General features: G+C 43.7%; 2 protein-coding genes across 2 annotated transcripts; one reads left to right on the top strand and one right to left on the bottom strand.

The window, feature by feature from the left end:
* LOC8084149 (zinc transporter ZTP29) lies at positions 406–5,773 on the bottom strand. The gene is made up of 13 exons (XM_002463744.2): positions 5,503–5,773; positions 4,955–5,013; positions 4,750–4,842; positions 4,589–4,675; positions 4,395–4,476; positions 3,837–3,898; positions 3,666–3,722; positions 3,303–3,343; positions 3,020–3,087; positions 2,189–2,245; positions 1,982–2,099; positions 1,736–1,847; positions 406–895 (listed from the first exon to the last, which is right to left on the bottom strand). Exons 1-12 carry the CDS (start codon positions 5,564–5,566, stop codon positions 1,802–1,804), a joined length of 834 nt encoding a protein of 277 aa, XP_002463789.1. The 5' UTR covers positions 5,567–5,773; the 3' UTR covers positions 406–895; positions 1,736–1,801.
* Positions 7,881–17,527, top strand: LOC8083928 (renalase). Its single transcript, XM_002466302.2, has 9 exons — positions 7,881–8,231; positions 8,382–8,481; positions 8,574–8,754; positions 9,229–9,301; positions 9,390–9,569; positions 16,180–16,277; positions 16,693–16,790; positions 16,878–17,051; positions 17,164–17,527. The coding sequence occupies exons 1-9, from the start codon at positions 8,180–8,182 to the stop codon at positions 17,342–17,344; spliced, it is 1,137 nt and encodes a 378-aa protein (XP_002466347.2). The 5' UTR covers positions 7,881–8,179; the 3' UTR covers positions 17,345–17,527.

The raw sequence follows: 19,295 nt of genomic DNA, 5'->3' as shown, positions 1-19,295 counted from the left end.
CAGGTGAAGTCTTGGGCACGAAATTTGAAGACTAGCTTGTTGCAAGCCGGCCTGGGTCTGAAAGGACATGCCTAGTGCATAAGCGGCAGGCCTTGTTTGTTGCTACCTGAGCAAGGAAGTCTGTCTTTCCAGACATCTATGTTCATTCAGCTGAGATACTCGTGCTTGCTTTAGCACCTTTATGAATGCATCTGTAGCACGAATGAAGAACACTAGTCACCCTCCTTGCATCTATTCTCCTAATGCCTTCCATTCTTCAAGTGTTTTTCTGTTTTCTCTTAGGCACTATCGGTAGTCACCTCTCTCACTGATGTGCCATCTACTATACTACTAGATATAGTTGCAAGGGATAGACTCGTAGTGTATATATAAGTAAAGGTCCAGATGTTATGACAGCTAGCCAGTTTAAACAGAGTAAATTGATCCACAGTGTATTTGATCCGGACACAAGTAAATTGAACTTATTACAGCCAGTTTAAATAGAGTAAAATCTATTTGCCCTAGCCCAGAACTTATAGTAGCCAGTTTAAAAAGAGTAAAGTCAGGTGTTCAAATAATGGCTCTCTCTAGACATGTCGTCAATCATTTATCATGTATGTAATTATTTCTATTTATTTTACATCATATTAGTGGTTTGTACATGCCTAGTACTTTCTTCAATATATATACAGTTTTGCCCTCTATGTACATGATATATTGTTAGCCTGTGCCTTTTAATACTCCTTCTCTTGATAAATATGACTGTGTTGCAGTCATTTTGGTCACATATCCCCCATGGACGACACTGATAAAAGCCCTGATATCTTCCAGTAATTGTTTTGTCCTACTATTGCTCAACACATCTCATTAATCATGATTTCAAACTGTATGCACATCCTTCCCACCAACACCATACCTGTACATAATATGAAAGTTCAACTGGTCAAGATTTTTGAAAGAAATATCAAGGTAAGATGGTCAATCTGATAGCCCCACCTAACATCGCTTTTCTATTTTCCCTAGAGTGTAGATCTGTGGAAAATATTTTTGAAACTGGAAAATGCATAGATGGTATCTGACTATCTATTAGTTCCTCCATTTCTAAATAAAATCAAATTCTTAAAGTTGTCTTATTAAGTCAAAAAATCATGTTCAACCAAATTTTTAGAAAAAAGTATAAATATTTTATAGTGTATCTAATTATACTAATTTGGTTCTATAGATCTTGGCACTCTTTTATAAAGACATTCAAATTTAAAAAGTTTGGTTTAAGATAACTCTAAAAATTGATTTATTTAGAGACGGAGGGGGTATTAGATAATGAATTAAGTCTATGCTATGACTTTTTTTCATAGAAGCAATTTTTGTTGTTTGCATAGTTTAGTTTGTTGAAAAGATAGATATGAAAACACTTGAGATACAAGTTAATTTTCTTTCACTTCTAAAAGTACAGTAAGATATCTCGAACTAACAATTTTGTGAGATCCTAAGAATTAGCTAATATTAGTTCACAGTCATAGCATCCTAAAGTGAAATATTATAGTATATACATACATGCATTATTCAGAATTTCAATGTTGTTTCAAACATGAAAGCTATGGGTCTTTGTCTATGCGAAAATCTCTCCGCCTCTACGGCTCTACATTTTAAAGATCGAATATTTTTTCTAGTAAAGGCAAAACTTCATATCTTTTATCAAAATAATAATATTGTACGCCCTCTTAATAAATAGGGTGACAGTTATATGAAACAGTACCTTGTTGCAGCACCCATGATGAAATTCTCTTGACCATTACATCAACTGGTTTAGGCGCAAATTATGTTAAGCGCTCATCTCCTTTGGGAGGCTAGCATCTAGAAAATACAAGCTGCAAAACAAGCGATATATATAGGATTAAGCTATAGTGTGTTTATCAGGCAAATCAAATTGCAGTCTCTCATGTACATGCAGCTATGAGATGTGTGAGTATTTCTTAATCCTTTTAGTAAGAGCATAACGCACCTCATAGACATAAAGGCCATACCAACAAATACTGCTTTAACAGCATCCTTGCGTCCAGCATATTCAAATGCTTGTGGTAGCATTTCATACAGTGTTAGAAAAGCCATCACTCCTCCCACTATAAAAAAAAAGAAAAGAAAAATATCATTTGAGTGAATACTTTTAGCTAATTGGAAGGAATGTTTTTTCTATAGTAATAACAGTTACCTAATCCAAGTAGGCCTTCCAATATTTCAGGATTCAAGTTGCTTGGGAATAGGAATGCTGCAAAAAAAACTTTATTTTTACATGCATTGCTTTGAGGTACAATATAGATAACTCTATGAACTCAACTACTTTTCAATCATGAGTCATGACATCATGCTCTTTGCAAAGTCTTAACTTTTGGAACCAAACTTACCCTTTTTCTATTTTCTATTTCTAATGATCACAAATACTAAATAAATGATTTCTAAGTTTATAGGCTGCAGTGTAGGTCCAGCCCATGAAAGACAATGAATCTAAGCCCAATATTGCTTATATTTTCTTTAAAAAAAGGCTGGATAGGCTGCAGCCAGGTTCAGCACATGAAACACAATGAACCTAAGCCCAGAGCCCATGTTACACAAGTAACCTAAGCCCAATATTGCTTCGAACTTTTTAAAGAAAAAGTAGCAAAATAATTGTGTGGCACAGAGTAATCAAACCCACACCCTCCAATCGCAAGAACCCATGATGCCAATCGAGCATGTATTTTGCAAGACTAGTATCACACACCAATAGTAATTATACTTCCAAAACAATAGTTCAATCAACAAAAATTAGTTCCTCATGTATATTAACATTGAATTTAGATTCATTCACTAATACATAGCAAGGGGGGCTACAACAGATAATTAGTAAAAAAATTATTGCATCTATTTTTTTCAAATTTTTTACTGCATTTGTTGCAGTAATATGATTTGAGCAATTCATCTTCCGTCCTGAATGTACCGATAATCCATTTTCAAACCTTAATAGCTCAATTAGATTGTGACCACTATTGAAAAGTTAACTTACCCACAATAATCACACCTAATGGCTCTGCAAAACCAGATAATGTTGCTAACTTGAAGGCCTGCCATTTGCTGCACCAGAGGCATGGAAACTAAGTATTACTAAATGTTTAAATATAGTTCATTTTGTTTACAAAATAAGTGAAACAATCATATTTCTTTATTCTTCATGCAGTTAGTGTCCTTTAGTGGTTATTATTTGATAGAATGGGATTCAACACTTTGGTATAAAATATTCAAAAATGCAAGGGGACATATTTCTTCTATAAAAAAAGATACATTAGTACCTGCAAGTGGCAAAGTACGCTGGGAGAGCTACTGCAATACCCTGGGAATGAATGAAAACAACAGGTATAGGTATTAGCACATTTGATCTATGGTGTGAACTCTACTGTCTATATAACTATTTCTCTAAATTTATGACATTGTAACTAACAAGTTATTACTAAAATGTTGTGTAGTCATAAAATGCAGGGGTTCTACTTCTATGTTTGCACTTTAAAATGAGAATATAAAGTTTCACCAATATCCAGCAAAAGAAATATAAAGGTTGTGGGCATTGGGCAGGCATGGGAATGTGTGAAGTGACAATTTCTATACCCATTGTCAGTTCCACACAAAAGCCAATGTAGAGTAAATTACTAAATTACCTCTGGAATGTAGTGTAGTGCTATAGCAAGGGCCAAGTTCAAACCAACACGGAAGCCCTGATAAGTACATAAGACTAGTTAATATACAATATTTGATCAATACCTTTGTTACAACCTTGAGATTGTGAAAACAAAGATTAAGTTAGCTAGATAGGAAACAATGAACAATACCTTTGTTGTTCCGAGAAATGCAGCAGTGCCCACAGGGAAGTTTTGCAAACTCACACCAGCAACTGTATTTTTTTCAAGGCAATCATTAAACCAATTAAAGTTGTAGTTGCAGGAAGATGCATATTATTCATGAGTATATGCATATTGCATATTAAAAACTCAAGCCCTAGGAGTAATACCTCCCCCGAGGCATTGACGAAAAGGTAGTCACATTGTATGGTTACTTTCGTCAGTTTCCTTTTTTTCTCATATACTAGTGAAAATGTTGTATAATTAATCTGTGGATATTGATAAACTCATAGATTGTTGTATACAAAGGCATCAGCACAAATAAATATGACACTTATTGATGGTAATTAACCTAAAACTCACATGGTATGGTTACTTTCATCAATTTCATGTTTCATAGCAGTTAGTTAAATATTGAATAATAAATCTGTGGATATCAATAAAACTCATAAACCATTACATACCAATATCAACATAAATATATAGATATTTTTAAAAGAATCTTCTATATAAAGCCACAAAACTAGTTTAGGAATGTTTAGGGCTTACCAATTGCTGTGACAACTACGCTAAATATAACTCTTCGGCGATGTCTCATCATAAGTTCATTTCCTGCTCTGTTGTCATCAGCCTTATTTTTTGAATGAAAATATAGAGCGGGAAATAATTGCTATGTTAGTTTTCACATTAAAATGTTATCGATTGACTACTGAACCAAGTCGATGGAAGCTATACTGCTATACCTGTTTGTCATTTTCATCTGACATATTGCAATCTGGCTCAGGGAAAATGTCTGCAATTGTTGAAAATAGCAGTGCTCCAGCAAAAAACTGCAACCCACATGTCAAAATGTTTAGAAAGATTTTACAAATGCCCAACAGCATATCTTGCTTTTCTTACGTACCCAAAGGTTTCCTCTCAGAAAACCAATCGCATTGACAGCATCATAAGCCAAGTCAAAGAAAGACATGCTCAGCATGAGTCCAGTAGCAAAGCCCTGCAAAATGGCCAAAATATTCTTTTAGAATGTTGGATTGTGGACAATCAAACTTGTCATTCTTTGAACGTAACTCCATGGACAATGGTTAGTAAATGGTGATATCATCAACCTGTAAAATCCCGAGTGTTTTATTGTTTGGCGCATGATTGAGTATAGCCAACAGTGCACCTGGTGAACAGTATACAAGAATCTTTAGTTATGCGGAGTATACAAACCTGGCAATGCAATATACATTTGGATAAAATGTTTAGTTCAACTAATGAATTTATACCAGTCCACTTAAAAATTTTGACAGACCTAGGGGTCCGAGACCAGCATAGTTTGTTCAGTGTTCATCTCGATGTATTGCTTTTGAGGTTTAAAAAGCTTCCTTTAAAAAAAGTAGTTTGTTCAGTGTGTAGTCTATTTTGATGGTTTCTTATTTATAGGGTTACATCGAAAGCCCTGCATGCCTAGTGCCGTTTCAAATTCAAGATCCAAAGGTGTTTTTTCTATATAACAGAAACTTTCGATTGTGGAAAAAAAACCTGATTAGGGCGAGTAACTGGAAAACTCAAACTAATTAATTAACCATGGATGAGTAAATATGTACGATTACAAACAGCTTAGGTGATCATGAGAATGTACAACGAGAGCAAGTAAATTGTTGGTACATACCAAGGGAGGTGCTTAAACCGCCGACGAGGGACAGGGTGAGAGCCACGGCAACCTTTGGATCCATATGTGTATCAGGTGATTTATCAGCTGGATCCTCAGTTCCCTTTTGCAGGTGAGCTGTAGACTAGTAGTGCTTGAGAACAAATGAGGCCGCAATGTAAGTAAGGAAATAAAGGCGGCTTGAGGAGGCTGCCGGCGAGAAGGATAATATGGAAGGCGTTCAGATGAACAACGGAGGCTGCTTGGATTTGGGACGATGATGATGGAGATGGGTCAGTGTGGGCTAGAGCTTTGCTTTCCCTTTATATAAAGGCGCCAGACCAGTGCGTCATGCCGGGGAGCTTGTGTGTGACAACTGGTGATCCATGATGTATATAAAATCAGTAGATAATGAGGAGGGTATTGGAGCAGGAGGCACGTTACAGTCAAGGATGGAGGATTCCTGCTGCAGGCCTGCAGGTAGCTTGCATTTGTCCATCAGTTGATGAGCCCATCCAGGGGGGCAAGTCTGGAATGACTTCACATGGTAGCTTAATGACATAACATAGTGGTGGTTAAAGCAAGCTAGGATGCCTGCAGTGTAGGCAAGGTAATAACATCCATCGTTCAATTCGGCAATCCATCGATCACCTGTTACCAGCTAGGGGAATAGACAAAGGAAGGAAACAGTGGTGTGGTTTATTTTTGTTTCAGTTTTTTTTTGTCCCAAATGACAGAGGCATATTTAATCATTTATTTTGTAAAATACTGTGCTGCCGTATGCAGGTGTGTCACACTGCATGATCTATCAAAAGGTGCCATTGCAGGAAAAAGTGGCGCTGGTGCAGGGAAGGCATACATGCATCAGCACAGCAGCATGCATATCATTCTAACTTTCTAAGTACCCTGAACGCTGCGATGCAATGTGTGTTGTCGATTGATGGATGGCATATACACGTGTGTTGTCCAGTCTTTTATTTTACCCGGAAACCTTTACCCAGGCCACTAGTAGCTAGCTAGTTATGTCTACAATATAATGCAAGAAAACTGAAAAGAACATCCAGACTAGCTAGCTTGTATTTTGTGCGTCACCCCCGGTTGCCTTTAAGGCTTTATAAGCTAGCTAGGTCGGGTGGTCTCGTGTCATCACGCACCAAGCGTAACCATATTCACATCATCCAGTTAGGACAAGGAAGTTAAATTCATAATGAATTTTCCGTACAGTATTTACATCATCCAGTTAGGTCAAATTCATACCCAATTCGTCGTACATCATTTCCGTCATCTAGTTTGGACAAGGGAATCAATAAATTCATACTAAATTTACCGTACATCATTTGCATCATCCAGTTAGGACAAGGATTTTTTTTTCACGATTATCAAACATGTTGTGCACATGTTTCATTAAGAGTAGAAGGACAAGAAAATCAAATTCATACTAAATTTGCCATACATCATCCAGTTAGGACAAGGAAATCAAATTTGCCTAGATCAGGTTGAAGAGCACTAAAGGCCTAGATCAGGTTGGAGGCACATCCGGTCATCCTTGTTCGCCACGCCGAGCACACAGGCGCCAGGCGACAGCAACCAGCAATGTAACAGGTACTCTCTCCGTTCATAAATAAATGCACATCTTACTTCTTAAGAAGTATATTTTATACTTAATCTAATAATATATATTACATATGATAAATATTAATATATTTTGTATACATTTAGTTAAACTTAAAAAGTTTGACTTCTTAAAAAATAAGACCTGTATTTATTTATGGATGGAGAGAGTAATGTCCTAGCTATCTAGTACTTATCAAGTAACGGAGTTGTTTCAGTGGTATTTTCCAAATCTCACGATTTTTCGGAACCACCACTATATCATTTGATTGCTGCCTACGATACCGGCTCTTTGACTCATGCATGGATGAGTTTTATACTTTTATATGTGCAAGCGTAATTGATTCGATTTCAATAATTATAATCGAATTTAGTTAGCAATGCTTATAACTCTAGTGGCATGAGTTAGCTCAATCTTTTATGCCTAATTAATTAATTAAGGTAGGGTTGGATAAAGTTACAGCCATTAATATAGCTTAGAACTTTTCACAAAAAAATGTAACTTAGTAATTTGAATATGCACCTTATTATCATTTTTTGTTTCAACGGAAGTAAGTGAAAAATATGCAATTTTCGCAAAAAAAAAATTGTAAATTTGTATGCACCTTATTATCATTTTCTCTTTCAACGTAACAAGAGAAAAAAAAAAAAGAGAGAGAGAGAGAGAGAACTCTGGTGGTATGTATTTTACATACTCAGTCCAGCTCAAGAAAGGCCCATATAAAATTGAAAGGTTCGCGCGGCGCCACGTCGAGACAAAAAGCGCGCGACCCGCAGTCCAGTCTTGGCCGCGCAAAGCCGCAACCGCAAGCCTCGCACACTGCTTCTTTCTTCCATTCCATCTCCCCTTTTCTCTCTGATCATGATCATGGTCCTTCAGGCATTCCCCTTTTCTTTCTGATCATGGTCCTTCTCCTTTATCGGAATCAGAGGTGCGAGATGGCACCAGAGAGCCGAGAGCCTTATCCCTATCCGAGGTGAAGGGTTGATCGACACCTCCTCGCCTGGCCTCGGTTGCACCGCTCTGTCTGCTCTCCGGTGAATCGCTCCCAGTCCCAGTCCAGGTCGCACCGCGAAGCGTCCAGCCATGAGCTCCGCTGCGGTGGCCGCCGCCAATGTCGCCGTCATCGGAGCCGGAAGTAAGCAGCAGCCTTAACGTTCAACCTTATCTCCAGTTCTTTACCGCATCTCTGATTCCTGAACAACTGAACGATCCGATTTCGATCCACCCCGTTCGATCGGGCTGGCGCCTGCAATCCTCCTCACTCTACTCCTCCCGACGATCGCAGTATCCGGCTCCGTGTGCGCGTCGCTGCTAGCCGCGCGGGGCGTGGCCGTGACGCTCTTCGACTCGGGCCGCGGCGCCGGCGGCCGCATGGCGCAGCGGAGGTGCTCGACCGATTGACTCATCGCTGCACCTGCCCACTGCGCGCGCGTCGCTTCGGTACTGACTGGTCGGTGCTTGGCTTGGGTGAGCGCAGGGAGGTGATCGAGGATGGCACGGAGCTGCGGTTCGACCATGGTGCGCCATACTTCACCGTCACCAACAACGAGGTTGCCCGGGTCGTTAGTGGGTGGGAGGCGCGGGGGATCGTCGCCGAGTGGAAGGCCACGTTCGCATGCTTCGATCTGGCAACCGGCAAATTCACAGACTTTGAGAAGGTTCGAGCTTTGAATCCCAACCCTTGCCGTAGGTTTATCCATTACTAAAAACTGAAATGATCAGGCAGTTGGTACATTTACCGTGAGTGTCCCACATAGATATTAAGCAATAACAAGTTAGCTAAAGCTTTCAGTGTCGAAACCTGGCAATGACTGAACATAATGTGCATCTGATAGTTTGGGTATGCCAAACTTGTGTATCGTGTATTGCCCATCTGGAATGTCTCTCATGATGACCTTGATCTATGTTTAAGAGATGATGAGGCGAAGCAATTTTGAAGTTAGGCAGTGTCATGTAGACTTTCAGTTGCTCAGATAATCTAACATTGGTGTGTTAGATTAGAGTTCTTTCAAGAAGCATGATTTAAATAGATTAGTAGGAGCCAATATTGAAATTTTACCGCAAGGTTTAATTTGACGTTTTCTTAATATGATACAATTTGTTTCCTTGGGATGTGTTCTTACTTATTACAGGAGGGAACAGCTAAAAAGTATGTGGGAGTGCCAGCCATGAACTCAATATGCAAATCACTCTGTCTAGAGGATGGTTAGACCTCAGACTACCAACTTTCTGAGTGCCATAATGTTCCAGAGACCGAGGAGCATGTACAGATGCTTAACTCTGCTTCTGCTAGGTGTGGTGGCCAAATTTGGTGTCACTGTGGGCAAGATGGATTGGCTTCAAGATAGGAGTTCATGGTCACTAGCTAGCTTGGATGGGAAAGACCTTGGCAATTTTGATTACGTCGTAGCAACAGATAAGAATGTAGCGTCAACAAGTTTTTCTGGGTTGACTGGAAGACCGCCACCTCTTGGTTTGTTCTATGGTTTTCATAATATCATTCAATATTATTGATCTAGTTTTGGAAGAAAAACTTGTTTCCTGACAAGTTCTACTAATGAGATGTTTATCACTTTAGTCAGTAGAAGTATTCTTATCACCATTTTAGTTTGAAAGATACTTTTTATTTTGCCGAAAGCATCTTCTTTTCTTTTTCATGCCCCTGGTTCAGATTGTGTATATTTTCTGTACATTATGGAAATTCAAACAGACATAGGAGCAGGACACCTTGAGATGATGCCTGTTTTGTCTCCTATTCATCTTTTGTTTCTGTTTCTGCTTGTTAGTAAGGCAAAAATGCAAAATAATGGTTAGCATAGAGCAAAGCAGCATGTTTGATTTGAAGGTAAGAATCCACTTAAATGGTGATGCTAACTACTTTTTTTTTGAGGGTCAACGGGGGGGAGGCGTTCCCCACCTGGAAAATTATATTAGGCCCGAAACGGCCGAATGGGTAGAGTTTACACATGCATACAAGATACAGAGCAGCATTCTTATGCTGCAAGTAGATTCAAAGAAAAGAAAGAGGGAGGATCTAGCCTAGCCTTGGCCCTGCCTAGCCATCTGCAGGATGGTGCACCAGTGTGTTACAGATTGCCTCTTTGCTCTTGGTATTCTGAATTGCCAAAGTTCGGCTGCCGCTTTGCAGTCCAAAAGTACGCGGTCGACAGAATGGTCTTCGTTCCTGAAGACCTTCGCATTTCTAGCCTTCCAAACCTGCCAGCTGACCAGCGCAATGAAAGTGGAAAGCTCAGGGATCGCGGTCGAAGTGGTGTTCATGAACGTGTGCAGTTGACCCATGTCCATGGAGATCATGGACTGCAAGTTGAGTCTCGTCCAGACTTCCCTTCCAACCGAGCAGTCGTGAATGATGTGTTCTGGCGTCTCATCTGTGGCATTGCAGATTTCACAGGTTGCAGAATCTACTATGTGTTTCTTGAACAAGACCGCCCTGCATTGGATACTTTTTTGCAGCAGCAGCCACATGAATAGCTTAACCCGAGGCGGTGCCAAGGATTTCCAGATGAAGGCAGCCCTGGGGTCTGAAGGTTGGCCCCTAGCCTTGATCATTTTGTATAAGGCACCAATGTCAAGGCTATTGTCTGGGTTTATGAAGTCAGAGATTCTTTTGTCGGGTGCTTGGGAGAGTGATGTCTGGTCAATCAGCTGCTGCACAAGCTGCATCTCCTGGACTGCCATCGCAGAGAGACGAGGTACCAGTGTGTGTTGAATCCCTGAGAGTTTGACATCCCTTACTGTCTGTGTTTTGTTATTGCAATGCGAGAAGAGAGCCGGGAACCTGTCCGTGAGGCATTCCTCACCAGCCCAAACATCATTCCAAAATGAGCAACTGCCGCCATCACCGATCTCCACCGTGGTGATAGCATGGTAGAGAGGTAGGAGGGTTCTCAAAGTTTGCCAATGATCCCCATGAAGATCGCCCTGCAAAGTGGTGATGGTTGCACGTCCCTGGACCAGTGGACCCATTGAGCCCATGCCGAGGACTGGGGGCAGTGAAGGCGGTGAAGTAGTTTCAGTAGTAGGCAGATGTTCTGAACTCCGAGATCCCTTATGCCGAGCCCTCCAAATTCCTTGGGGAAGCAGACGTTGAACCAGGCGATGAGACAAGATGGTGGTGAAGAGTGACCGGATTTGTCGCCCGACCAGAGGAACGCCCTTCTCGTCTTGTCCATTTGCTCGATAGCTGAAGGGGGGAGTTGAAGTGAGCTCATGAGGTAGACTAGAAGGGAGTCAAGTACCGAGTTCACTAAGACCGCTCGCCCCATCGGGTTTAGCAGATCAGCCTACCAGGACCCTAAGAACTTGTCTGTTTTTTGGATGTATATGTTGAAGGCTGAAACCGGCAACTTGTTAGCAGACAGAGGCAGTCCCAGGTAAGGCTGAGGGAAGCTCCCCTTGGCACAGCCTATGATCTGCACGCAGTCACTGACCGTTTGTTCATCAGTATGAATAGGTACTAGAGTACTCTTGTTGAAGTTTATATGTAGCCCACTGAAAGCTGCAAACTGATCTAGGATTTCTTTTAGCTTCACTGCCCCGGCCACATCGGCCCTGAAGACAATCAGCGTATCGTCCGCATACTGCAGAACTGCGCAAGGCAACGCTTCATCAGTGGGGTGTTTGATCTGCTCTGCGTCCCTGATCATTCGCTGCAAGGTTTCTGCCACCAGGATGAAAAGATAGGGAGACAAAGGATCTCCCTGACGCAACCCTCTCTTGCAACTGATCCAGGGTCCGGGGTGGCCATTAACTAGAACTGCTGACTTGGAGGAAACCAGCAGCCTTAGCATCCAGCGGATCCACCTCTGATCAAAGCCTCTAGCCTGTAGAACCCTTCGCAATCCCTCCCAAATGACAGTGTCAAAAGCCTTTGCAAAATCTAGCTTGAGTACGATTGTCGGTAGCCTTCTTTTGTGACAGGTTTGGACTAGTTCCGCTGCATATACAAATGTATCAGTGATTGATCTCCCTTTGACGAAGCCGATTTGATGAGTATCAATCAGCCTAGGAATCTGCCTCTGCAATATTGTTGTCAGAGCCTTGGTCAAAATTTTTAGAGCACTGTTTTGGAGACAGATAGGTCTGAAGGCGTCCACGTCCACAACATTTGGTTTCTTTGGCAGGAGGACCATATGAGATCGGTTGATGCGCTCAAGGTCCACCTGGCCTTGGTGGAAAGCTTCTGCAAAATCAACTATTGTGGTCTTGACTGACGGCCACGCCACACGGTAGAAAGCCGGGCCGAAACCGTCAGGGCCCGGTGCACTCAGGCTGTTCATTGCAAGCATAGCCTTTTTGAGCTCGCCTTCCGAGAAGCGTCCTGAAATGTCCTCGTCCGGCCTCGGCAAACCATCATAGATGGAGTCAAGATCCATCAAAGTCATTTGCCCAGGAACCCGATGATCGACTTGAAGAAGGCCGAAAGGGCCTCAGTTTTCCCTGCATGACTGACAACTCTTGGTCGTTTACTCTGACCATCCTGATGAACTTGCGTCGCATTTGCAAAGTTGCATGGGCGTGATGGTAGGTAGTGTTGGCATCACATTCCTTGATAATCTTTTGTTTGTTTCGTTGACGCCAGTAGGCAGCTTTTGCTTTGAGTTCCCCTTGTAGGCGTTCTTGAGCGAGGCCGCGTACCTGGAATTCTGCCTGCGAGAGTGCACGTGATTCTTCGAAGTAATCGAAAAGCTGCATTAGGAATTGACAGTTTTGTAATATTTGTGGTGGTGCCCTATTACACCGTTTCCAAACCTTTGCCGCGGCGCGCGCGGCCTTGATGCACGCGACCAGTTGTCCTGCAGCGTCGTTGCACGTCGCGGCCTGATGCCAACCCTGAATGACAGAGTTGAGGAAGGATTCATTCCTGAGCAGGAAGTTGTCCATCCTGAAGGAGTCTGCCTTTGGGATGTCGGAGGAGAGAGAGAGGAGCAGAGGAGTGTGATCAGAGGTTGGGCGTGGCAGGGAAGAAAGGTTAGCCGACGGGAAGACCAGATCAAGGGGTGCATTGGTGAAGACTCTATCCAGCTTGGCTAGAATCGGAAAGGATTGCTTGTTGGTCCAAGTAAATCACCGGTCTGAGAGGTCAACCTAACGGACCACAACTTCCTGGATAGTTTGATTGAAAGCAGCTGCTAGGCCAGCGTTGAAAACGCCATTGCTCTTATCGGCGGCACAGCGGACAAGGTTGAAGTCGCCGATCAGTAACCAATTGCTTGGTGTCACGGATACCCTGAAGAAAAGGGGCGGAGGTAGAATGATCGGAAGGGCCATACACATTGGTGATGGTGATGTCGATGTTAGAGGCGTTGCAGGAGAAGGAAGAGGTGAGGCTGTAAGGGTTGGAAAGGTGAGAGTTCAGCGTGAATAGGGATGGATCCCAGGCAGTAATCAGCCCACCTCTAGACCCATCCGCTGGTCTCAAGACGAAAGAGGAGGAGAACGGGCGGGGAAGAAAGGTTTGTGCTTTGAAAAAATTGACATCGGAGAGTTTGGATTCTTGGATACAAATGAAAGAAGGTTTAGCATCAGAAAGCACATTGCGCACCACATTACACTTGTCCGAGTCGCCTAAACCTCTAACATTCCATGAAACAACGTGAAAGCGGCGAAAGCTAGAGCTCGAGTTCGTGTTCATTTCGCGAGATTACAACACCAGTAGGCGTCAAGTAGCCAATAACTAAAAAAGAAGGAGGGAAGCAACAGAAGAAGAAGAAAGCTGGAAAATAAACGAAGAAAGATAGGTGCATTTCCGTTCTCACACTCCCAGCGACCGTTGGGACAGAAATGCAAGCCGCCGTGGAGACCGACAGACGCGCGCCGGATCATTCAGCCGCTTCAGTCACCAAGTCCGAGCCCCGGCCGACGTCGAGCCCGCTCGTAGAGCCCAACTTCGCCGCAGCAACCAGGGCGCGTAGCTCAGCCGCACCCAGAGGCAGGAGGTTGCGCGAAAGGATGTTGTGCTTGGTGACCTGCTTCTTGAGGGACAACGAGCAGGCGAACAGCGAGTTCAGCAGCTCTTTGCGCTGAATCGCCTGAGTGGCCGTGTCGACGAACTTGCCCGACGCCATGGCTGCCTTAGCGGCCAGACGGGAGCTTGAGCGACGAGCGGTGGAGTTTGCAGCCGAAAGCTTCCTGGCCACCCTGGCTTGGCTGCCAGAGCGGCGCGGTGCAGCAGCGGGCGGGACGCACAGCTTGGTGCGTAGGCGTCGGCGCTGATAGGTGATCAGCGGCTTTGGCCCGACGCGGCGTGCAGGAGACGGCACGTCAGGCGAAGAGACCGCGCTTGTCGTCGCAGACGTAGGAACCGGTGCAGCCGGGGGGGCAAACCCTGAAGACGGGGCCGCGGAGGCAGAAGGCGCGTTGATCGCGCGAGCCAGGATGAGCGCCAAAGCCAACACCTGCTTGGACAGCAAGGAGCTGGTGGACGATCCAGACGGCGCCAAAGCGCAGAGAGGGTCGAAAGGACGTTGCAGGTTGCTAGCATGCCTGTGGGAGTTGCCAGTCGGGAAGGCGAGGCTGTAGAAGTGCGGCTGCGGACGGACCTGATGCAGCGTGTTCAGCGGCCCCATAGGCCCCAGGGACGGCCCCGGGGCCAGCGGGGCTAGCGGACCGAAGAAGGTGGCGAGGTTGCCCCGGCTATCAAGCTGGAACTCGCGCAGCCACACCCTAATGGGTGTAATCCGAGCCACAGCGCCAGATCTTCAGACGCCACGCTTGCAGGAGATGCGCAGCTCCCTCGGAATCTCTAGGCGGTCGTTGACCTCCAGAAGAAGCCAGAGAGGGCCAAAGTTGTCGCCGGTGAGACACTCTGGGTCGATCTCTGCCACTTCAGCGAACCCGCTAAAGCAGTCCTTGATCTTCTCCACATACCAGTGCTCGTTGGGGAACCAGTCGACGGAGACGAACGCGAGCCAGACAGGCACGCGGAAGAAACGGTTCGTCGTCTCTTCCGGCTTCAGAAGGTGCAGCAGGGACCCCCGAAGTCTACCGGCCCCAGCAGACGGAGGGAGTTGCGGGCTTCAGGAGACTCGCAGCGCAGGAGCATGGCGCCCATCGAAGACTGCAGCAGGTCGACGTGCTGCGCGGGGCGACGGAGCGGAGCGCGTTGTGGATGAACGCGCTAACCTCAGGCACGGGGACCGGAGGCTCGATGAAGGCGAAGAGCAGTCGTTCAGCGAGCTCATCTCGGCCCGGGGAGACCCAGGCATCAGCATGTCGCGGGCGCCCCTCATGCCAGGAGGATCCCGAGGAAAAGGAGCCGGAGTCCAGGTCCAGCTCACCGCTGGCGTACTCGTCGCCCGAGGATTCCCCCACGCCCCCCACGCCCACCTCCACGGCGGCAGAGGACACGGGGGAAGGCATGATGTTCGGGACCGCAGGTGAGGCCTGCCTTGCCGCTCCCATGGACTCAAGTCATGGCGAGCACGCGGCCGGCGGGATGAACTTATCGACGCAAAGGGGTTCAGGCGTCAGCAACGAGAGGGGACGCAGGGATTGCGTGCTCAGAACTTCGACAGGCGGCGGCGGGCCCGAGGAGGAGGAGGCCACCATGTTGATCGGGAGGAAAGCCGCCGAGGAGGGGTGGGGGAAGTCCGACGGGGGCTCGTCGTCGAGCAGCAAGGGAGGCTGCCCTGCCGAGGTCGGGGTAGCGGCCGTAGCGGTGGCGACACCGCTAGGCCTGGGCGGCGTCGGAGCGCGCATGCGCTTAGCTGCGGCACGGAGGAGGACACAGAGCTTCATCTTGCACTGGTTGCTGCGGTGCCCCGAGGCGCGACAGCGACGGCAACGAACAGGCTCGCGGCAGTTGTCCACTAAGTGGTCAGTGGCAAGGCAGCGGTAGCAGGCCCGCGAGGGGGCTAGGGGTTTTAGAGTTTTGAACACTTGGCGAGAAGGCGCCGGTGGAGAGCGCGCAGCCTCGACATAACTCTTGGGCCACTCGTGTTAGTTACTTGTTAGTTATTACTATTGCCTATTGGTACTAATTACTGAGCATCAGCATCTTGCATTCAAGTGCAATGCATGAGATTTACATGCTTTGACCAATGCTGGTAATGTTTCCTCAGATTTGTCGTCATTTCCACGCCTGCCTACAATACTTCAAGATATCCCAGTTCGTCCGTGTTTTGCTCTTATGGTAGCATTTTCAGAGCCATTGGCTATGGTATGTGCAATCTTTAATTATATCCACTCACAAAGTTCCCCGTTTTCTCAATTGCTTGGGACTAAAGACTCTGTTGTTGTAGTCAGTTCATACTTATTTACTATGCATATGGGCCCACTATTTTTCATTATGCATAGAGCCTCAGTGATCGCAAAAATGAATGCACATGGACCATAAATTAGAACCTCAGAGGTATTGTAGTCACCAAAGTCCTACAATGCAGCATTGCAGGAAATATATGTATCCCAAAATGCTCAAGTTAGTAAGCTGTATATTAACTGCTATCATGGTAATTATGGACGTGAGGCTGTTCCCTAGCTAATGATATAAGCAACTTTCATTTATTGGTTTCTGAATTTATTCATCTGCCTCCTGCAAAAATGTCTATTTGTCTTGCTAATGATGTTTTAATCAGGTACCTGTTCATGGTTTCTCTTTCAACAATTCCAATTCTCTGAGTTGGGCCTTTTGTAATAGTAGTAAGCCAGGGCGTGCTTGTGTACCTCCTAACAGGTACATGTCTTTGTTATTTTGTGTGTACACATAGTACGTTATCTGGTGTCACAAATTTTGCTCCATGTACTTTTTGTTTGCATTCAGACAATCTTGGGTATTGCATTCGACAACTGAGTATGCTTCCAAGGTAGTAAAGAATATTGGTCCACGGAAACCTTCAGCGGAGGCACTTGCTAAGGTGGCAGATGAATTGTTCAGTGAATTCCAGGCGACTGGATTAAGCATTCCACAACCAATTTTTATGAGAGCTCACAGATGGTCAGTTTTTTCAACCATATTATCTTTTAAGGTTGTCGTCTTTAATTGTATTGAAAGAACTAGCATTTTCCCTCATCCCTGTTGGTATTTGATAATATGTATAAAATTGCAGGGGTGCTGCTTTCCCAGCTATTGCAATTAGTGGAGATGATAAGTGTGTTTGGGACAAGAGCACGAAATTGGCAATTTGTGGAGATTTCTGTACAAACCCAAGTGTCGAAGGAGCAATCCTTAGTGCCACAAGAGGTGCTTCCAAAATCCTTGAATGTTTAAGCCTCCCGTCAGGGTTGTGACTTGTATATCTAACCTATTACGATCCTCAGGGCCCCTCTCAGTGATTTGTTGTATTTATGCCTGCATTATCTTACAGAGACAAACAATCAAACCTTATTTGGAGGCACATATTGTTCGTTGATTATGCTGATATTGAATAAAGAATAAATCAACAGCAGGCGTTGCTACCCTTTTTTGTTAAAGACGTGATCATTTGCCACTGCATTGGAGGGCTTTTTTTTTTTGGCTTTTGCCATTGATGAAATCTGCTTCAAAAAGCAACGCTTAAGTGCTAATCTATGCCACAGCTTAGCCTATGCGTTTGGCTTTGAGGTGCACGATGGGCGTCGTACAATACAACTTCACTTATGCAGCATATCATGATTGTCACCACTGACTCATAGCAGACAAAATCTCATGGGATAGAGCACTCACCACTCATAGCAGCCATAGCAGAAAATGTCATGGCTGAAAGCATTATTCGTTGATTTATCATAAAAGAAAAACATTGTTGTCTGATAGAAAAAATAAAGCTTATAAGACTTTTCCCTCTTAATGAAATACGGGTGAATGGCCCGATCGCGAAAAAAAAAGCTTATAAGACAAGCGAATGAACTAGAGGATAAAATCTCATGGGATATGAATTTAGCATGCTGGTCGTGCAGTGCAAGTCGTATGGCAGAATTATCTTTGGTAAACCTGCTAACGGCGGCAGCCGAACTGCAGTTTTTTTTCAAGCTGACAACTGACAAGCTTACAATATAGTTAGTCTGAGATAATAGCATGGTACCGTACGCACGCATTTACCTACTCCCTCCATCTTAAACTATAAGTCATTCTAAAAATCTTAGAGAGTTCAAAATTTAATAATATTTATGATACCAACTAAGTATAATTAGGTTATTCATTAATTATATTTTATAATATATCCATTTGATCTCATAAATCTTTATAATTCTTTCTATATTTTTTATCAAACTTAAGATGTTTTGTCTCTCTAAGATTTTTGGAATGCCTTATAATTTGGGATAGAGGGAAGTATAATACATCTAGAACACCTAAAGATCAAACATAAGGAATACCAGCTGTTATTAATCGACATGCAACAAAACTGAAATTGATTAATGCATAAACAAGAACAGAAATTTACATCCAAAACGCAAATAAGAAATATCAAAACTCAGGGGAGCATTTCCCACAAATCAGAATCCCTGGTCAAAAGAGGACAGAAATTCAGCAACGTAAGCAGCCAGTTACAACTGTTCAAGGGTTCCTTTAAGTGATTCAAGGGAAAAGAACATGGCTTTTCACAAGTGTACAGAAGTTGCTACAAAGATAAATTTTGCGTGAAAAGTATTTACAAATGAGTGTCCCATGCTAGCATACAGTAACTCAATTTGCTGATCATATATTGCACATACCAATTACCAATCATAGATTGTCAAATTGGGAACTAAAAAATGCAGAAAATAGCTGGTCAGCCTATAACCTTGTTAAGTAGAAGTAGGCAAAATTGACTAGGCAAAATCAGCTTCACCTCGTGGTAACTGTAGCTTTGTAGTTTAATTTACCTGGATAGTCTCATGGCACAACACAGACTAATGTTCGAAGTGAAGCTGTCGAGTTATAGATGCAAGCAGAAAGTTATTTCTTTCGTGAGTTTATCTTTGTTCAGTTGCTCTGTTGTACTTCCTTAAAAAGCAATAGTTTATTCAGTACACAGCGCTTCCAAGAATTTTATCAAATATGTTTATGAGCATTTTTATACCCGTATATAAAGGGCGCAGGGAGCAACGAGCATTGGCACTTCATGACAGTAAAGGAACTACTTCAGATGAAGTGCTTAAACTAATAAAGCTACTACTTCAGATAGTAAGCATATGAACAATTTTTTTATCAAATATAAAAGGGTAATTCACAAATCAGGGTGGTGCCATTGTGTACTGCAATTAATTTTAATACAAGAACAAC

Source organism: Sorghum bicolor, chromosome 1 (genome assembly GCF_000003195.3).
Source record: "Sorghum bicolor cultivar BTx623 chromosome 1, Sorghum_bicolor_NCBIv3, whole genome shotgun sequence".
Classification (NCBI taxonomy): domain Eukaryota; kingdom Viridiplantae; phylum Streptophyta; class Magnoliopsida; order Poales; family Poaceae; genus Sorghum; species Sorghum bicolor.
Note: the sequence above shows the minus strand (reverse complement) of the source record. Positions and strands in the feature narration are given on the sequence as shown.

Bases quoted from the DNA above. Each gene is read 5' to 3' on its own strand.
- LOC8084149 (XM_002463744.2), bottom strand. From the start codon at position 5,566: ATGGATCCAAAGGTTGCCGTGGCTCTCACCCTGTCCCTCGTCGGCGGT. The intron at 5,014-5,502 runs GTATGTACCAAC...ACTGTTCACCAG, and splicing joins CGGTTTAAGCACCTCCCTTG to GTGCACTGTTGGCTATACTC. The intron at 2,246-3,019 runs GTAAGTTAACTT...TTTTTTTTGCAG, and splicing joins ATTAGGTGTGATTATTGTGG to CATTCCTATTCCCAAGCAAC.
- LOC8083928 (XM_002466302.2), top strand. From the start codon at position 8,180: ATGAGCTCCGCTGCGGTGGCCGCCGCCAATGTCGCCGTCATCGGAGCC. The intron at 9,570-16,179 runs GTTTGTTCTATG...ATGTTTCCTCAG, and splicing joins TGGAAGACCGCCACCTCTTG to ATTTGTCGTCATTTCCACGC. The intron at 17,052-17,163 runs GTCAGTTTTTTC...ATAAAATTGCAG, and splicing joins TTTATGAGAGCTCACAGATG to GGGTGCTGCTTTCCCAGCTA.